Raw genomic sequence first — 18,493 nt, 5'->3', positions numbered from 1 at the left:
ATACCTGCACAGGAGACACTCCCCAGCCACCACACAAGCTTTCACAGCTGGGAGTCCAGCTAGCTGTAGCTAGGTTCACATCTGCATCCACACACCCATTCTAGCACACACTCTGTGCCAAGCCCAGTGTCCAGGCACATGTACAGAGCCATTTTGGGATGAATAAGCAACCTGACACAGGGACACAGGGACACGGTGCTTCACACCACAGCTTCCCTTTATTTCCTCCAGGGCCTCTGGAGTCTGGGTCAGGCTTCAGCCTCTCTGCCCTACTTTGGTCCCCCCAGCTCCACAGAGGAGGAGGCTCAGAGGACCGTCTCAGCCATGCTGTGGTCATCGAGGAACTGGGTTATGAGTTTGGGGTGCTGCGGGCCTGGCACAGGGTCAGCCCCCACTTCTGTCTCCTTCTCATCTTCCTCTTTGCCCTGATCCTTGGAGAAGTATAAGAATACCTAGGGGTGGATGGCCCAGGGAAACAGGAGGGGAGGTCAGCTTGAGGGCCTAGCCCCCAACCCCATCTTTACCCCCAGCCCCGTCCTGGCGCGGCAGTCACCTCCTCCAGCGTGGTCTGGCTCACAGAGAAGTCCTCCACGCCATGCTCTGCGCCACATGCCGCCAGCAATCCAAAGACGAGCGCCAAGGTGCAGCGCCCTCCTGGCAGCAGCTGGAAGCGCAGGCGGCCACCATGTGCCTCCCGCAGCTCAGCTCCCGGCAACGCCTGGGCCACAAAGTCGGCCACCGACTTGGATCTCGACAAGGGCACCCTCAGGGTCAGTGTATGGCCACCTCCGAATCTGGGGTGGGGTGGGGTAGACCATAGCTAATGGACCCGCCCATACCATCTTCCAGCCCTTTTCTAGCCCCACCCCTATACTTGGTTCCTCTAGACCCCCAGGCCAACCTGACCCCAACCTCTGCTCCTAGCCCCGGCTACATGCTCATCTGGTCTCTAACCGTGCTGTTCCCCAGTCCCACCCACGCAATGCCATGCCCCACTGCAATAACCAGGTCATACCCACTTGCCGGACCCTCTTTGGCCTCTGCCCATGGACACATCTTCACCCATCAGACCTCCTCCCCATCTCAGTCCAGCCTTGTCCCCTCTCCTGGACAGTCCATGATCCTTGCCTGTTCCCTGGTTAGAACCCAAACTGGCCCCACCTGATCTCCCCTCCAGGCCCACCTACACCCCCACCCTGATCTGCCCGCATCCAGGCCCTGAGGCCTTGCCCGGCTTACCTGCCCTTGAGGTGCTGTGCACTGCCCAGGCAGCGGAACCGCCCATTCACCATGATGGCCAGGCGCGTGCAGAGCGCCTCGCACTCCTCCATGCTGTGGGAGCCCAGTGACATGAGTTCCAACCAGGCCTGGACCCACGGCGCTTGGCTCTGGGCTGCCCTTCCCAGGGACCCTCAGCCTGCAGCTCTAGGCCACCCTGTGCTCTGGACATTTCCTGTCAGTCCCAGACTGCTCTGTTCCCCAGGCCCACCTGTGTGAGGTGAGTACCACGGAGCGGCCCTCCCGCACCACGGCCAGAAGACTGTTCCAGAGGAACCGCCGGGCAGCAGGGTCCATGCCAGTGGTCGGCTCGTCCTGGGCGCAGAGCAGGAACATGCTTAAATGTGGCCCCTTCCCCCCTACCCTGCCCTCCCATCCGCACACACATACCAGAAAGACTAAAGCCGGGTCCCCCACCAGAGCCACGGCTGTTGCCAGCTTTCGCTTGTTGCCACCACTGTAGGTGCCCGCGGGCTGGTCAGCATACTGAGGGAGGCCCAGGCGTGCCAGGCCGTAGCTTGCTGTCTATGGCAGGATGGAGTGGGAAGGGCAGAGTGAGACTGGGGTGCAGGGTGAGTGGGAGGGGCTAGGGAGGGGATATGGTGGCGGTTTAGTCACTCAGTGGTGGACTCTTTGTGACTCCATGGATTAGAGTCCGCCAGGCTCCTCTGTCGATGGGATTTCCCAGGCAAGAATACTGGAGTGGGATGCCATTTCCTTCTCCGGGGATCTTCCTGACACAGGGATTGAACCCAGATCTCCTGCATTGCAGGCGGATTCTTAACCGACTGAGCGAGCCACCAGGGAAGCCCAAGGATATCGAGGGAAGGTAACTAAAGAGGGTGGGGCCAGAGCCAGTAGGGGCGGGGCCGCAACTGGAGGCGGGGCCAGATCGAGAGAGAGGCAGGGCCTGGCTAGGTGGCAGGAAGCGAAGCCCTAACCTGGAGGTGAAAGTAGGCGGGGCCACAGCCAGGAAGGTCTAGGAGAGAAGGGGCGGGCCCCTAAGCAGGGAGAGGGTGAGTGCAGCCTGAGGACAGTGGGAAGGGCTGGGGGTGTAGGGGTGGACCCAATGAGTGTGTAGGCGCTCAGGGAGCAGGGGCAGGGCCAGAGGACCTAAGGTCGGGGGACCTAGAGCAGCAGACTGTGGTCCAAGGGAGAGATTGGGGTGGGGACCGGAGGGGTTAATGGGGAGAATGGTCACCTGGGCAACTTGGGCTTCAGGGACTCCTCGCAGGCGTGCATACAGCTCCAGGTGCTCACGACCAGTCAGCAGCTCGAAGATGGCATCCGACTGAGGGCAGTAGCCCATGCGGCGGTGAGCTGCGGCCGGTTCCTGGGCCACGCTGGGGATGGGGAATGGGGGACAGGGAACTCAGGGCACTGGCTGGCCCTGGCCATGCGAGGGGCAAGCAGGGGCCGTGGGGCTCACCCACCCTGATAAGGGACAGGAGGTAACTCAGGGCTGGGTCCATTGCAGGGGGACTCAAGGCCAGGCCGATTCTGTCCATACATGTGAGGGCAGGGGAAGGTGGGGAGGAACAAGAGCCCAGGAGCCCCTCACCTGTGGCCTTCCAGAATGGCCTCGCCCCCACTGGGCAGCATGTCCCCAGTCACCATGCGGAATGTGGATGTTTTCCCTGCTCCGTTCACGCCCAGCAGCCCGAAACACTGCAGGTACACCCAAAGAGGGCACTCATAGAAGCCCAGACAATTGTCTCAGCATCTCTAACTTCTGGGACAGGTTTCTCAGCTTCCACTGAGAGGGCTGTGGGCAAGGGGATCCCTGGGCAGATACTGGGGTGTGTGAGTAGGCACAAGCTGTCACAGAGCAGAAATGCTAGATGACACACTGCTGCTGCTGCTAAGTCACTTCAGTCGTGTCCAACTATGTGCAACCCCATAGATGGCAGCCCACCAGGCTCCACCATTCCTGGGACTCTCAAGGCAAGAACACTGAAGTGGGTCGCCATTTCCCTCTCCAATGCATGAAAGTGAAAAGTGAAAGTGAAGATACTCAGTCGTGTCCGACTCTTAGCGACCCCATGGACTGCAGCCCACCAGGCTCCTCCATCCATGGGATTTTCCAGGCAAGAGTACTGGAGTGGGGTGCCATTGCCTTCTCCGAGATGACACACAGCATGTATTTAATCAATGGACACAGTAGATGTTCTATAAAGGTCACTCGCAGTCAGTGCTCCATAAATATTAAGGCAGGAGTTGGCTGAATGTTTCCTGCCATGCAGTGGGTACTGACAGCAAGAGCACCTGGTGAGAATTCATGCTGGGCACACAGTCAACCCAAGATGGAAAGGCTGACTGAACACAGTAGGCATTTGCTAAAGAGTGATGGCAATTTATACCAACACACCACAAGTGTCCACAGGTGTGTGCTAACCCCTAGTAGGTGGCCAGGAAATGTACCACAGCAGACAAGTTTGCACAAAGTAGTTGCTTGAATGTGCATGGGTACAGAGCAGGTGCCTACTAAACATTGGTTGTGAGCAAGTGCTTGATACATATACAGTATGAACTCAATAAATATTGGTGTTTGATAAAAGTTGATCATCACAAAGGTGGCATTCAATATACTTTTGGTACACACAATGGTGGGGGGGTTCAACAAGCTTTACTGTATACAGTTGGTACTCAATAAATCCTAACATATAGTAGGTACACATAGTAACTGGCACATGTATGGGAGCCCAGTAGGTGCTCAATAATAAATTTATCCTCACTAAGATCTTGTTAATCCTATTGCACAGTCAGGATCAATAAATGTAACCATGCAGTAGGAGCTTCATATTTGTTGGCTCTAAATAGGAGCTCAAATACTGACAGCCAGTAGGTACTCAGTATATGACAACAGACACAGAGTAGGTGTTCTATAGGGAGAGGTAGGCACAAACATGGTAAAGACCAGTGGGCGTACAATAGGGCAGCCTCTCACCCTTGCATCACCTGGACTTACCTCACCAGGAGGGATCCCCAGGCACAGGCGGTCAACCGCTGGTGTCCTCTGCCCAGGGTACACCTGGGAGGATGGAAGTCTATGAGAAAGGTGGGTGGGCCAGTGGAGGCTCCCCAACCCAGCAGTGGAGGCCCCCCAACCCACACCCACCTTGGTCAGGTCCCTCAGTACCAACACATCCCCTTGGGTGGCCCCTTGTACTACCCGTTCCCGCTCACGGGCCACATCCTCATCCTCCTCTCCCAGGGCGGGTAACGGCCTCAGCTTGGGTCTGAGGACAGAGAGATGAGTGGGCCGAGAGCAAGACCCCAGGCCCTGCCACCCTCCCTGGTCCCCACTGACTGTGGTAGGAGGCGGTTGTGGTGCTGAAGCAGCAATGTAAAGAGGAGGAAGACTGGCCCCTGTATGAACATGGCCAAGAGGTTCTTGCCGACCACCTCCCAACGCAGGGGCGACTGGAAATGCCCCTCTCCTGTGGGGACATAAGGAGGGATAGGGTCATTTTAGGGTCTTGGTTACTGGGTCTCTCCCCATTCAGGTCACCTTGGGTTCTTAAGGGAAAGCACCAAGCTGAATAGACACTCAACTGGGGTCTAATTGGCATGGAAAACAGTGGCATTGCCATCTCCTTTATTTAGTGCCTTAGACCTCTTGTGACATGACCAAGATGGAATTAACTTTTATGGCTGCTTTGCTGCACTTTTAACTTTGCCTACCCACCCTTCCAGGTCATCTAAGACCTCAAGTTCTCTTCCTAGGGGCTGCTGTTTGTCTCTGCACTGTAGGATTGACTCCTGTCTGGCATTTCCCCTCCTGGAGAGAAGTTCTCACCCAAGCGCTCAAAGGCATCAGCCATGGCCTGGTTCCGCACCATATCGATGAGGCCCCGGCCCAGGCAGAAGTGAGGAAAGATAAGGAAGACCCGTTTCAGGATCCGGCTCACCTTCTGCAACTTCTGCTCAGGGGCAAATTAAGAAGGAGGTGGGTCAGAAGCCGAGGCTGAGGCCCAGTCTGACCCCAACCCAAGGACCAGCCTTTTGGGTCCCACCTGATCAGAGAAGAGCTCGAGCACGAAGGTGGCCATGCTGCCATTGATACCAATGAAGAGATTGATGCAGGTGAGCACAACATAGGCTGTGCTGGGCACAGAGAAGAAGAAGGAGGCTGGGTACATGAGCGGCGTGATGGACCAGCTGAGGGGGAACAGGAGACACTGTTATTGCCAGACAGGCTGAGCAGCCCTGAGAAGAATATAGATCTCCCATCCTAAACTGTGCTGGAGACCTCTGTAACATGGTCAGGTCAAGATGAGCTTTTAAGGCCTCCTTGGCATATCCCTGAATAAGATCACACTTGGGGTCCTCTCAGATCTCCATATCCTCTCCTTAGGAGCTGCTATAGAGTCCTAGCTCCCTCAACAGAGTCGAGGGAGAACAAGTCCTGGAGGGGCTGGGAACCTCACCCATATAGTAGTAGCAACAGCAGGAGGGCAGGCAGGTTGGCAGGGGCCACATACGCCCTCTGCTGGAAGGCCAAAAAGATGAGCACCACGATGCACGCTGACACCAAGTAGTTACACTGCATTGGAGATGGTGGTCACACCTTCAGTATGCTGAGCTACCCAGGAAGCCCACAGGCATCCTTGGCATTGTGTCCCACCCCAACCTCCCCGTGCTTTGGATAATAGGATGAGGTCTCCATCATCCCCAAGACTTCAGTGGTGCCATCCTAGACAAGTTCCTGACCAGAAAGGGCCAGAAGAGGCAGTGGCAAGTGATGGCAGGGTCCCCACCCCTCCAGGCAGTCTGCGCACCATGTCCCAGAGAAAGTTGCCAAGCCAATAGAGAGTGGGGGGCAGGCCCCCCATGCACTGCAGGTGTTTGGCTCGGGTGACACGCTCGTCAATGAGGACAAGGATGAAGCTGGCCGGGACAAAGGACATGGCGAAGACCACGCAGATGGAGACAAGCACGTCCACCGAGGAGGCCATCCTGGGAGTGAAGGGGCATGAGCTGCTCAGAGAGGAGCTGTGCTCACCACTGATGGGACTGAGGTCCCCAGGGCTAAACACAGCTGGTGGGGAATGTCGTGAGCCATTTTGAACTGTTAGGGAGAGATCGTCCAGGTCTCCAGTAGGATAGAAGTTGATGTGACAAGGACGCGCAGGCAGCTGGGGGAGACTGCAGCCCATGAAGCCTGATGATGCCCCATTACCCTGGCCTAAGGGGTGGAGAGGGAAAGTTCTTGTTCTCTGTTTACACAGCAAGAGTGTGGCAGAGCGTAACTTCAGCTTCCACCACCAGAAACAACAGAGAGACCAACCGGGGTGGGGGGATACATGGGACAGGGGAACACACAAGGTGGAGTGGCACACAAGGCAGAGCAACTCACAAGGCGGCAGGACACACGGGGTAGGGGGACTCACAGCGCAGCCTCAGACAACTGCTCCTTGGTGAGGTTCAGCGGGTGATTGAGCGTGGTGATGCTGTGGGTATGGTGGGAGGGGCCTGGTGGCAGGTGGGCACGTAGGAGAGCGTTGTTGGCTCGGTTTACAAAGGCCACCATGGCGTGCCAGCCCTTGTTGTTAAACCAGATCTGTGATGGAATTGGGGCCAAGGGGTCAGTTACCTGGGATCAGACCTCCCCCACCACAGTGCCAGCCAGCCACCGCCAGTTACCACCTTGAGGCCATCCTGAGTGTCCAGACCAACAGCCCATGCTGTGAGGTTGTTCAGGAGGTGGTCAAGCGCCTTGCCTGGTGTGGGGTTCAGCAGTGCCCGCAGCTCCTCCACGGAGCGACCCACCTCCAAGCCCGAGGGAAGGCCTGGGTCTCGGCCCCCCAGGGAGAAGCCCCCATACCTGAGGGGCAGTGGAGGTGGGAGATACCTGAAGGTTGGGAGGATGGGGCAGCAGGCAGGCAGAGGGCACAGGAAAGGAACCCATGCAAGGGACCCTCCTCACCTGACCTCGTTCACCCATTTCTTGGTCTTCAGGCTGTGAGAGAGACAGACACAGACAGAGAGGTGAGTGGGACAGAGACAAAGATGCTAGTGAGTTGAGTGAGACAAATTAAAAGAAAGAGGCACAGAGGGCCCCCAGCAGGCCCCAGCCCAGAGCCCCAGCCTGGGCATCCCCCCAACCCCTCCCAGGACTAGACTACATCCTCCCCACTGGAGCCCTGCTACAGCTGGCCATGCCAAGTCCAGAGTGGTGCTCACCCTTGGCGCACCAGGCGTGGGTAGGTCTTGACCAGGAAGTCAGACAGGTTTCGGCCCGTTAAGTTCTGGACCACTTCACCAGAGCTGGTTGGCGCCTGGGGTGGCGGGGGGCCACTGGCCGTGGCAGGGCAGTCAGGCAGCAGGCGGCGGGCACCAGGCCGGCTGCACTGGCAGGCGGGGGATGGAGACTCTGGGGTCCAGTTGCCACTGGCCAAGACCTCAGCCACGTCCGCAGGGACATCAGGCACCGAGAAGTGGCAGAGGGCAGGCCGTGCGCACGCTGGTGCCCTGTGGGGGTAGGAGCAGGGTGGGGGTGGGACTGGAGGCACCCTGCTCCCAACCAGGCATAGGGGATGCTCCAGAGCCCAGACAGGGAAACAGAGGCCAGAGAGGAGCCAGGCCCAGGCTGGAGGGCCCTCACCTGCTGGAGTTACTTTTCAGGTAAGGCTCCTCCAGTCCGGCCTCCTCCAGCAGGGCCTCGAGTAGGCGAGCATGTTCAGGGTCCCCTGGAGTGTCATCACTGTGTATAGTGGGTGCAGGGTCAGGGCTGTGCCCACAGGCCCCTGGGCACCCCCCCCAACCAGGCCCCTCTCCTCTGCACCTACCTGAAGAAGGACACCTGGGAGCCATACATGCTGGGGCTCAGCTGCAGAGCCGGGTAGTAACCAAACGGTGGTGCAATGAGGCTGAACACCAGCGCCAGGCCCACGAAGAGAGCAGGTAGCACAATCTGAAGGGCCAGCTCATCAGCTTCCCGCCCATCGGCTGCCAGGCTCACCTGCAGCCTTCCCTGATCTCACTCTAGAACCATCCATGGCTCCCCAGTGCTCTCAGTAAAAGTGTCCAGAGTGGGGCATACACCTGGGCTTATGGGGCTGAATTAGGCTGTAGAGTGGAAAACAGACACCGAGGGGCTTCCCCCACAGCCCCCCAGTAGGTGGCCCCTCACCTGAGCAAACAGGCCACGGCGGCTGCGACGGGCAAGCAGGAAACGCTTGAGAAGTAAAGCCCGGAGCTGCTGGCAGGTGAGCGCCCAGCTGTGTACGCGGCCTGCGGTGGCCAGCCCAGAGCCCTGTAGTGCCTGTGTCTCAGGGACAGAGCCAACTGTGGGGGATGGGAGGGTCAGTGCTCGGCCCTGGGGACCAGAAGGGGCCACAGGGTGGGGCAGGGACAACTCACCCAGTCCCCCATTCTCCAGGGCTATCTCCTCTGGCGGAACCGGGAGCTGCCTAGTCACGTCGGGATGAGCAATACCCAACCATCGGCCCTGCCTGGGCCTACCATCTGCAAAGTCACCAGCGTTGGGGTCAGGCTTAGTGTTTGGCCTGGGGTCTGGGCCAGTGTCAAGGCTCACAAAGGAGGGGTCAGGAATCAGGGTGGAGGTCAGGGCTGTAGGTTGGGTCATGTTAGCCAAGAGTGGAGACTTGGTCTAAAGTCAGGTTGGACTCTGGACCAGGGTGAGGGGACAGGACAGAGGCCTACAGGCGTACCCTCTGGGCCTGCGTCCACAGCACAATCCTCCACCACCTTCAAGAAGATCTGGGAAGACAAAGCAGGGGGCTCGGATAGAGCCTGGGGACACACGAGAGGGAGGGGGACTCAAGGGCCACATATCCCTCAAACACTGGGGGTCCCCAAGCCTCCCTGAGGGCCTCTGAGCCTCCAGGCCTCCACGTGGGCCCTGCCTCCTCCCTGGGATGCCCAAGTGTCCACAGCAGACTCTTCTTCATCCTTCTAGGCACCACCTCCTCCAGGCAGCCCTCCTCCTGCCCCCAAACTCATCTAGCAGCCACACCTCCTCCAGGCTGGTGTCGGAGATCCCATAGCCAGCCAGCCCCAGCTCCCCCAGCCGCTGGTCCAGATCATGGAAGAGCTCAGCGAAGCTGCCATCCAGAGCACCCTTGTAGGGCAGCGCCAGCACCAGCTCATGTGGCAGATCCTTGACCAGCCGTGCGCCGGGCACGTGGTGCTGCACCATGGCCCACAGCTGGGCTGCACCTGGGCGGGCGGCAGGCACGTCAGGGGCCCTGGGGTCCCATGTTGCTCCTGCCCTACTCCCTTGGGGAAGGGGCTTGGGTGACCCACAAGGGACCGGTCCCTGAGGGCAGAGGAGGTCAGGATTAAGCACCCAATGGCAGGACTTGACCTGGGGCCAGGGCCAGAGCCCACTCTGGGTCAGAAGTAGGTGTGTCAGCTCAGCTCAGGGGTCAGGTCAGGGGTCAAGCCTGGGGTCGTCAGGCCTATTGCCCTGAACCAAGTCACTGCCCCCCACTGGCCCCTCCCTCTGGCTCTCCCAGCCCCATCCACAGCCCCTCACTCAGGCTCTCCCACCCCCGCCCTCACCGGCAGAGCTGGCCTGGCTGCCTGGCTCCCTTTTCTGCCCAGCATCCATGCTGTTCTTCAAGCCAATTTCACCCTGGGGGCAGAGGAGCATCAGCCGCCTGGCCATCACGCCTGGATGGAGTCTTAAGAACTGGGGTTGGATGTCAGTTCCAGCCCTCACCTTTTTGCTGGTCGCCAGAGGCGGGGGGCCCTTGGCCAATGTCAGGTAGTATCCGGAGCCCAAGTGACGTCGCAGGAAGAGAGGAGAGCCACAGCAGCACAGGCGGCCCCCTGCCATTACCGCCACCCTGTCTCCCAACAGCTCCGCCTCATCCAGGTGGTGGGTGGAGAGGATCAGTGTGCGACCTAGGCAGGGGACCCAACCCACACACGTCACCAGGCTGCCCAAGCTGCGGTCCCTGCCCCATGCAGTAAATGCCTGCTGCTGCTGCTAAGTCGCTTCAGTCATGTCTGACTCTGTGCGACCCCATAGATGGCAGCCCACCAGGCTCCCCCGTCCCTGGGATTCTCCAGGCAAGAACTACTTATCCCTTAAAACCCCATCTTCCATCACCTCTTTGTCAGAAAGATCTTCTGGCCTTTCAATCAGCATCCAGGGAAATCTCAGGCCACTCCTAGTTCTTACCTTCACGATATTTGAGCAGCAGCTCCCAGATGCCTCGACGGGAAGTGGGGTCCACACCAGCTGTGGGCTCATCCAGGATAACAACTTGGGAGCCACCCACAAAGGCAATGGCCACTGAGAGCTTCCGCTGCATCCCGCCTGGGTTGGGACAGGGGTCAAGATCTCCACAGTCTTGGGCAGGGCTGCCTCCCTTCTCCCGGCACCTTTCCCTACCCACCTGGACCACAGTGCCTGATTCCTCCTGGGTCCCCAGGTCTGCCCATCTCCTCTGGCATCCCACAGTCCTCAATATAAAGTCCCAGCACCACCCCCCAGCCTCATCTCTGCAGACCTGGAGGCTCCCCTAGGTCTGGGCTCACCTGACAGGTGATGAGTCTGTGCATGTCTTTTGGGGATCAGCCCCATGTCCTGCAGCAGCCGGTCCTGCTCGGGACCCACGGCAGCTGTACTCAGACCCTTCAACCGCCCATAGAACCAGACGTGCTCATCCACAGTCAGCCTGAGGCCATGTACAAAAGACAGTTGGGGGGGTTACCATGGCAGGCAAGGCCCCAGAGAGCACCCAGCACACCCACTGCCATGCCCCAGGCCCATGGAGACGCACAGGTCAAAGAGCACGTTGTACTGTGGGCAGACACCCAGGCAGGGCCGGATGGCTGCCATGCTGGTCCGGACGTCGTGGCCCAGGACAGAGGCGGAACCAGCCGTGGGTGGAAAGAGGCCACTCAGGATGGACCTGCAGGTGCAGGGGACTCAGGGCAGCTTCAGAGGGGAAGCTCAGGCTCCCAGAGCAGGGGCACCAGCATTTATAGGGCACCTACTGTATGCCCAGATCAAAGGGGTAATATGTTCCCATTTTACAGGGGAGGGAAGACGAAGCTCAGAGAAAATATTCATCACCTGTCTATTGTGGATCCAAAGTGAACTAAGGGGGAGGTCCAAAGGGAACTGGGGCTGGGGGACTGCAGGGGGGCATCAGGGTCCCCCCTCACTATACAGATAGGGACCTTCTGACCCCAGATGTCCTTTCCCTTGAACAAGTGTGCAAGTTGAGACCCAAGAAGAGGAGCTGGAGGGGAGGGGAGGGGAGCTGTGGGGGAAAAGAAGTGATGGCTGCTCACATTGTGGTCGTTTTACCAGCCCCATTGTGGCCCAGGAAGGCAGTAATGTGGCCCTGGTAGAAGTCCAGGCTGAGTCCGCACAGCGCCGGCTGCGAGTTGCCAGGAAAGCGCTTTTCCAGGCCACGTATGGAGACCCCCGGAAGAAGGCCGGGGGGCGCCTCCTCCACCAGCACTGAGGAACGAGGGCAGACTCAGTTATGAGCGCCGTCAGAAGCCTGGGGACTGTTCAAGCTGGTCCGTGGAGTCAGGGACTTGTGGGGCTGGGGTCTGTGGGAGTTAGGGGAGCCTCAGGACCTGGGGACATCCAGAGGATTGGGATCCATGGGGACCTGGGTTTTGTGGAGGCTGAGAATCCAGATAGGGAAGTGACAGCTAACGTTTGTCAGGCCTTACCCTTGGGGTCCTGCGCCATCAGAACTGGGGAAGGACCCTTGGGGGTCTGAGACCCAAACCAGTAGCTCCTCCGAAAGGGAAAGTTCCACGGTTCGGGGATCCCGTACTCGCCTGTGGGGAGTGGTGCTCAGTTACCCCTGAGGCACTCCCCCCTGGAGTGTGCCCACCTGGGATGCAGGGATCCAGGTAAGGGGTAACCAGGAAGCCCTGCCCACCTGCCTGCCTGCCCCAGGCCATCCCTCAAACGCAGCCACCAGTGCGCAGGTGCCAGGAAGACCCACCCTTTCACCTGTATTCCAGGCCCCCTCAGCCCCACCCTGAAGGCACCCGCCCTCAGCCCAGTCTCCCCTGCGTCTCCTATGGCCCACCTGGGCATACCGCCTCCAGGTACCAAATGGCAAGGCCATAGAGAGTAGCATCGAGCAACAGAAGGCCCGAGACCTGGGCCAAGCTGAAGACATCTGCTGTAGGCCCAGTGCCCAAGTTGTGCCACTGTGCGCCCTCGCCCTGCTCCTCCAGCAGTGCCAAGCTCTCACAGCCAAAACCGAAGGCAACCGGCGACAGAAGGCTCTGTGGGTGGGGGCGGGTAGCGGCAGGTAGGTAGGTCAGCAAACAAGGGCAGCTGAAGGTGAGGCACCCCTGCACCCACACGGCTCGGCTCTCACCGCGGCCAGGCGGCCGCCCATAGGCAGCTGGTCCCTCCAGGCCACGCACAGCACATAGGGCAGATAGAGTATGAAGTAGGCGAGACCCCCGCAGGCGGCTGCCAAGTTTGCGCGGGAGAAAAAGGCGCTCAGCAAGAAACTCTGGACCACCGTGGCCACAGCGAAAGCCGCCAAGAACAGGAACAGCACCCCCGGGTGGCTGTAGGGGAGGATGTCCCCGAACTGCGGAAGGACAAGGGAGCTGGGGGGAGCGCGCGGATTCGCCCAGGGAGGCGCAACCCCGCGAGGTGCCCCATGCCCGTTACCTCCCCGTACACACGCACCAGTCCCGAGTCGGCAAGGCAGGGGTGCACGCACCTTGAGCACCAGCACAAGCAGCGCGGTGCTGAGGAGGAAGGGCCCGAGGCAGCTGAGGAACCAGCCCAGCCACAGCGCAGTGGCGCTGAGCCCCATGGCGCGCATCGTGTAGCGCAGCCGAGTCTCCTTCTCACGCACCACGGCCTTTACCGTCAACGCCACAGAGTAGATCCAAGCCAGTGTCAGGAAAAGTGGCAGTGACCGGCTCAGCACGCGCAGGAACCTGGGGCAGTGGGCAGCTGTGGTGGACGCCAAAGACCCCCGCGCTGCCCCCATCTGACACGACAGTTCCCGCCCTGGGACCCCAAGGTGCGGCGAGGACATTCGCCCTCCATTGTTCTCGGACTCCTGATGGTGCTGTTAGGTTACGTTCTCCCTGTATCCAGAGACCCCAGACCCTGAAGGATCCTGGCTCCTCCAGCTACAAGATCACGGGGAGTGGTCCCTCTGAACCGTAGTTCTCAGCCTTGACTGCGTGAATATTCCAGATGGCACCCAGGCCCCCACCCTGAGACCCAGGATCTGGCATCCGGGAGAAGTGAGGAAAGAGTGCTCACGCATCGTCCACGTAGCAGGGGTAGGGCATCTGCTGTAGGTAGAGGCCGGCAGGGGGGGTGGTGCCTGTGAGCACGCGCACGGCTGCGCGCTCCAGCAGGTCTTGCAGGTACACGAAGCCACCCCACACGTAGCGCAGGTCCGTCAGGGGATCAGCGGCCGGACCGGGGTCCCAAAACCTGAAAGAAGTATGGGAGTAGCTGGGACCTGCCCATCACAACTTTAGCTCCGCCCTCACCTGTGTACAAACTACCTAGACCCACCTGCCAAGTGCTTTAATCTTATCCGAGAAGCCAAGGCATTGACCCCCACCCACCAAGCCCTTGGCCGTGCCCATCACACTGTAAACCCCGCCCATCATGGATCCCTACTGGTCTAAGGATTTGGGCCCCACCTACCAAGATCTCTGATAGGTGGCATGGTACCTAGCACCCCCGCTCTGCTTCCGCCCCACAAGGACCCCCACCTATCCTTGATCTTATCGGTTCTTGCGACATCATCGATATCCATGCGGATCTTGATGCGCACGTGGCCATGGCCTGGGGACTGCGCGGGGTCCGGGGAGTCCTCGGGCCCCAGGAAGACGATGCCGGCCCAGAAACGGTGCTCAGAGAGCAGCTTCAGGGCCCGCTCCACCAGGGCGGCCTCTGAAGCGGCGGCCTCCAGCTTGTCTAGAGTCACGCACTGCGGAGGAACCTGGGAGTGAGTTCGAGGCCCCAGGGTCCTCCCCTGGACCTGAAGGCGGAGCCGCGCTTCCTCCTTGGAGGCCCTCAGCAGGGCCGCCTCTCCCCTCGGAGACGTTTTCCCAGGTGGACGGTCCCTCACCTCCATCACACGGCCCAGTGTGACTGCCAGCTGTCCCACATCAGCGTGGGCTTTCTGCCAGTTGTAGCCACCGCTGCGGGGATTCAGAAAGGCACGAAAAGCTTCCACTCTGGCCCCACCTCCAGGTCTTGGCTGCCTCCTTCCCTTGTCCTGGATCTGCAGGAGTCTCTGTTCGGGTGTCCGGGAAGTTGGGGGTCTGCATTGGACGTTCAGGGCCTGTCACCCCTCTTCCCATCCCAGTGAGCGGCCTGAGCTCACCGTGGATACCATTCCCCACCTCCACACCCTTGCCTGGAAGTCCCTGCCCTTCTCCCAAATCCTCAGCAGGGTGACCCTACTGCCACACCCCCCGCCCCCACACTGCTCTCCCACTCCCGTCCTGGCCGCACCTGTAGCATGGCGACATTGGCACTATCGTTCAGGAAGTTGAAGAGCTGGGGTCCCAGCAGCCCCCACACCTCCTGGATGTCCTTCAACAGCGCCAGCTCCTGGAAAGTTCGGTTGACCTGCAAGAGGTGGGTGCTGAGGTCCACACCAGCCGTAGCTGTTCATGACCCTTCCCTCTAGTGAAGCCCCCTGCCCACCCCTCTTGCCTTCTGCCCTATGCTCTATCCTGCACCTCTGAGCACTGTCTGAAATCTGGAAATCCCTGCATTTCAAACCCCACTTCCAGCCCAGGGGCAGCCAGTCTCGGGACTCAGGGCTCTCCTGTGGCCTGGCTCTCTCCCCCTCAGCAGAGGCTGGGACTGAGGGCCCCTCGCACTGTCACCTGGGCCATGATCTGCCGGGTGAAGGGTGTGTCAGGCGTGAACAGTACTTTCCCCAGGACCAGCGGCTTCAGGCGCCTCCAGAGCAGGCGGGACAGGGGGTGGGTGTCCAGGGCCCCCATCAGCTCAGTGCAGGTGGGGCCTAGGGCCAGGGTGGGGGCATCATGAGGCCCTGTGCCCATGTCCTGGCCCTGCTTCCCCAGGGAGAGGGGTGGAAACCGGGTTGGTCACTCACTCAGGCTGTTGTCCCACAGGGTCTGCACTGGCTCCTGCCCCACCAGCTCCTTCAGGTCACTGGCCTCATACCAGTTGAGGGAGGGCCCGCCTGGTTTCCTGGGCCCCCTGGCACTGCAGAGGGCTTCTGCCACCGCCTCCAGGGGACCACCTGGCCCGTGGGGTCTCTGTAGCAGGGCCCACAGCTCTCCCAGGCTGGGAAGCTCCAGGAGCTGGAGGAGGGGATCACCAGAGGGCTGGGCAGGCTTCCCTTCCGCATGACCCCACCACCAAGCTATAACTAGGGCAGGGCCCTCCACCAGGAGCACCCTTGCCCTCTCTTTCTGCCCCAGCACCCCCACACAACTACTGAGGACAGGTGCCCAGGGTTGCTCTGTCCTCTCCCCTTCCTGCAGCCCACCCCTCTAGTTTCGTGGCAGGGGCTGAGACTGCACTGTCCTCTTACCTCCTGGGCTATATCCTCTGCAGTCTCCACAAGGCTGCCCACGGACTCCTGGGCGTGGCCCAGCACAGAGCCCAGGGATTCCTGGGAAGAAAAATGACAAGATGACAATGAGGTTTGCGGACGTCTTACTCAGGATCCAAGTTCCCAGAGGGTCCATGCTATCATAGCCTCATTTTACAAACAGAGAAACTAAGGCTCAAAGAGGCACTTGAGCTTGTTCAAGGTCTCAGGGCTGGAATCAAAGGAATATCACTCCAGGCAAGGCCCAGGCAAAGGCCTGGAAGCTGGCCCCCGAAAGGGGCAGGGTGAGACTCGGTGAGATCAGGGTCCCAGATCTTGCCTTGTCCCCACCTCACCCCTTGCAGCAGTGTCCCCAGAAGCTGAGTGGCCAGGGACAATCCCTCCTTGGGCTGCTCACTGGGCCAGGGAAAGGCTGAGGGAGTAAAGCACAGAAGCCCAGGGTGAGGCCAAGGTTAGCCAGAGCCGTGTCCCACTTATCCCACTCCAAGCTGTGCCATCAGGTGGAGGCGCAGAGCCCAGCCCCGCCTACCACAGGCCTGCCTTCTCACTTGCTCGGGCTGTGTGTGCAGCCTTCAGAATGGGTATCAGCTTTCTCAGGCTAACCAGCATCCTATGGGCACTGGGGCCCCCCAGGACAGTGCGAGCATCTGCCAGGAGCCGGGAAACCCTGGATACGGAGAGAAGGCTGGAGGCGGAGGCTAGGTGAAGCTGCCCACCCCTGCCCCGCTGCTCCCACTGGTTTACAGGGAGTCCTTGAAGTTGCTGAGGACACCAGGCTCTTCGCCAGGGGTTTGCCACGGGAAGCAGGTATTGTTCACGTTGCAGATGAGGCCCTGGAGCCAAGGGATGGTGCCCGCTGAGGGCAGCGGCTTGTTGGGAAAATGACCTGCAGGGACACCAGACGTGGGGTTCTTGCTGAGTCCCCACCCCCAGTGACAGAGTGCCCCTCTCAGCCATTATTCGAGCATCCGGTCTGTGCTCCGGGTTCTTACTGGGGCCCCTGTGCATAGAGTGACCACTGCTAATCCTAACCCCAAAGCTCTGGACGCTGGGGGGCTTACATTCATGCTGCTCGAGTGGGGGGTGGGAATGGCGAACGGCCACCAGGATGAAGAAGAGAAAGAGCGGCCACAACAACTCCACCAAAAGTTGGATCTGCGGGGGCAGAATAGGCTTGGGGAGTGGCGGCCTATGGGGGACTGTGGGTCGCCCCACCCCCGGCCCACCCGACTGGACTTTACCGGCTGCCTCCTGCGATACAGGAAATTCTTCCAAAGCAGCAGCATCAGCTGTGTCCAGAAAGCCATGGTGGAAATGGACAGCAAACAGGACGGAGGGGTCAAGCTGAGGACGTACTGTGTGGTTGCGGGCAACTCTCTGTCCCTCTCTGAACCTCATCATCTATTTCATTGCTCAGCATTCTCGGAAGCTCTGCTTGGAGCCAAGAAAACAGTAGGTGCTTATTAAAGGGGCTCTATTCTCCGGAGGGGTGGAGTAAGCCAACGGGAGACCTGCCCGAATCCTTCCTCATATCTGATTGGTTGCGCGATCTGTCTCTTCCTCCAGAGGAGCAGCTGGGGTCCCAAAGGCGAGGAATTTTCCTGCAGGGGGCGGAGCCTAGGCTTAACTCTTTCATTAAGAGGCTCCACCCTAAGCCTTCCTAAGGGTGGGGGTTGGGGGGTCTTCCAGGTCCTGTCCCCTAGCCTCATCCTTAACCCAGGCAAGGATTCCCTTTCCCTCCTCTCTCCTCCCATAATGATAGCTAGGAGTATTTTATACTGCTCTCTGGAAGAAGGGCTATCCCAGGCCACCAGAGAGGCGAGTCACCCAGCTGGAAGGGGGCTCCAGCTCTGCCCACCCCTCACGTACTATTCGTCGCTCAGAAGAACCCCAAGATCCAGAAAATGAGTAAGAAGCAGGGGCGCTTCTGGAAGCAGCTATTATTTATCATGTCCCTTGCTTGGAGTCCAGCCTGGCCTACTTCATCATCGTGCACAGGGAGAAACTGAGGCCGCCAGAAGAACAGGGAATGGATCCAGGACCCCTGACCCCCACTTCAGAACTCATTTACAAATAGGATCGGGGGGCGGGGAGCGGCCTCAGTTTTTCTATTGGTAAAATGGGGGAGAGAGCTTAGCGGCGTATCAACTGGGAAAGCGGCTGCAGGTAGGTGAGTCTATTGCCCAAGCTCCCCGTGGAGCATTATTGGTCAATTCTGCAGATTCAAACGCTCCCCGGCCAGGGAGTGAAAATGAGTGAGTCTAGATTCGGGCCACACCCTTTAATTCCCACGGAATCTGCCTCCTTTCTACCCATCCGCACCCCCGCACCCTCTCAGGACCATCCTCAGTACCGTCTCACCATTCCACCCCCAGCTCTCTCCACCTTCCCTACCCTCCACAGCGGCCGGGGAGAGCGGCTCCTTTAAGAGGAGCCCTGGCTGCTGGCGAGGCGCCCCTGCTGCGGTTAGTACCCGGCATCCGGGGCCTGCGGCCGCTGGTCTCGGCCATAGCCCCGCCCCATCCACTTCCATTGGCTTCTATATGCGCCACTCAAAGACCTGGCCAGCTGGAGCCGCGCGCGCTAACGCGGGAGGCGGTGTCACAGCGAAGCCGCGCTGAGCCGGGTTTCTTACAGGGATCGCTCTTCTCTTGCTGCATCACCGGGAGGAGGGGGTG

The 18,493-nt window shown here is 59.8% G+C and overlaps 1 protein-coding gene across 7 annotated transcripts; it reads right to left on the bottom strand.

Annotated features, from left to right (window-relative positions):
* Nucleotides 1–199: 199 nt before the first annotated feature.
* Nucleotides 200–18,262, bottom strand: ABCA7 (ATP binding cassette subfamily A member 7). Of its 7 annotated transcripts, XM_069591939.1 has the most exons (46): nt 17,057–17,190; nt 16,877–16,970; nt 16,560–16,701; nt 16,364–16,482; nt 16,151–16,227; nt 15,795–15,875; nt 15,351–15,561; nt 15,118–15,257; nt 14,738–14,854; nt 14,349–14,516; nt 13,990–14,207; nt 13,526–13,702; nt 12,969–13,191; nt 12,612–12,833; nt 12,315–12,516; nt 11,947–12,057; nt 11,554–11,725; nt 11,037–11,168; nt 10,792–10,931; nt 10,433–10,570; nt 9,968–10,152; nt 9,808–9,880; nt 9,260–9,462; nt 8,955–9,003; nt 8,644–8,748; nt 8,414–8,568; nt 8,070–8,194; nt 7,886–7,984; nt 7,465–7,752; nt 7,208–7,240; nt 6,928–7,105; nt 6,672–6,841; nt 6,060–6,237; nt 5,709–5,824; nt 5,295–5,439; nt 5,078–5,201; nt 4,589–4,718; nt 4,397–4,517; nt 4,247–4,309; nt 2,840–2,946; nt 2,480–2,621; nt 1,669–1,803; nt 1,490–1,593; nt 1,240–1,332; nt 554–794; nt 200–452 (listed from the first exon to the last, which is right to left on the bottom strand). In XM_069591939.1, the coding sequence occupies exons 1-46, from the start codon at nt 17,120–17,122 to the stop codon at nt 306–308; spliced, it is 6,459 nt and encodes a 2,152-aa protein (XP_069448040.1). In that variant the 5' UTR covers nt 17,123–17,190; the 3' UTR covers nt 200–305. The 7 variants fall into 7 exon arrangements, with proteins under 7 accessions (XP_069448040.1, XP_069448037.1, XP_069448036.1 ...); XM_069591936.1 differs by lacking the exon at nt 16,877–16,970 and adding an exon at nt 18,210–18,262 and having other exon boundaries at nt 8,414–8,748; nt 17,057–17,246; XM_069591935.1 differs by having other exon boundaries at nt 8,414–8,748.
* Nucleotides 18,263–18,493: the final 231 nt, after the last annotated feature.

This window comes from Ovis canadensis, chromosome 5, assembly GCF_042477335.2.
Source record: "Ovis canadensis isolate MfBH-ARS-UI-01 breed Bighorn chromosome 5, ARS-UI_OviCan_v2, whole genome shotgun sequence".
NCBI classification, from domain to species: Eukaryota; Metazoa; Chordata; class Mammalia; order Artiodactyla; family Bovidae; genus Ovis; species Ovis canadensis.
Note: the sequence above shows the minus strand (reverse complement) of the source record. Positions and strands in the feature narration are given on the sequence as shown.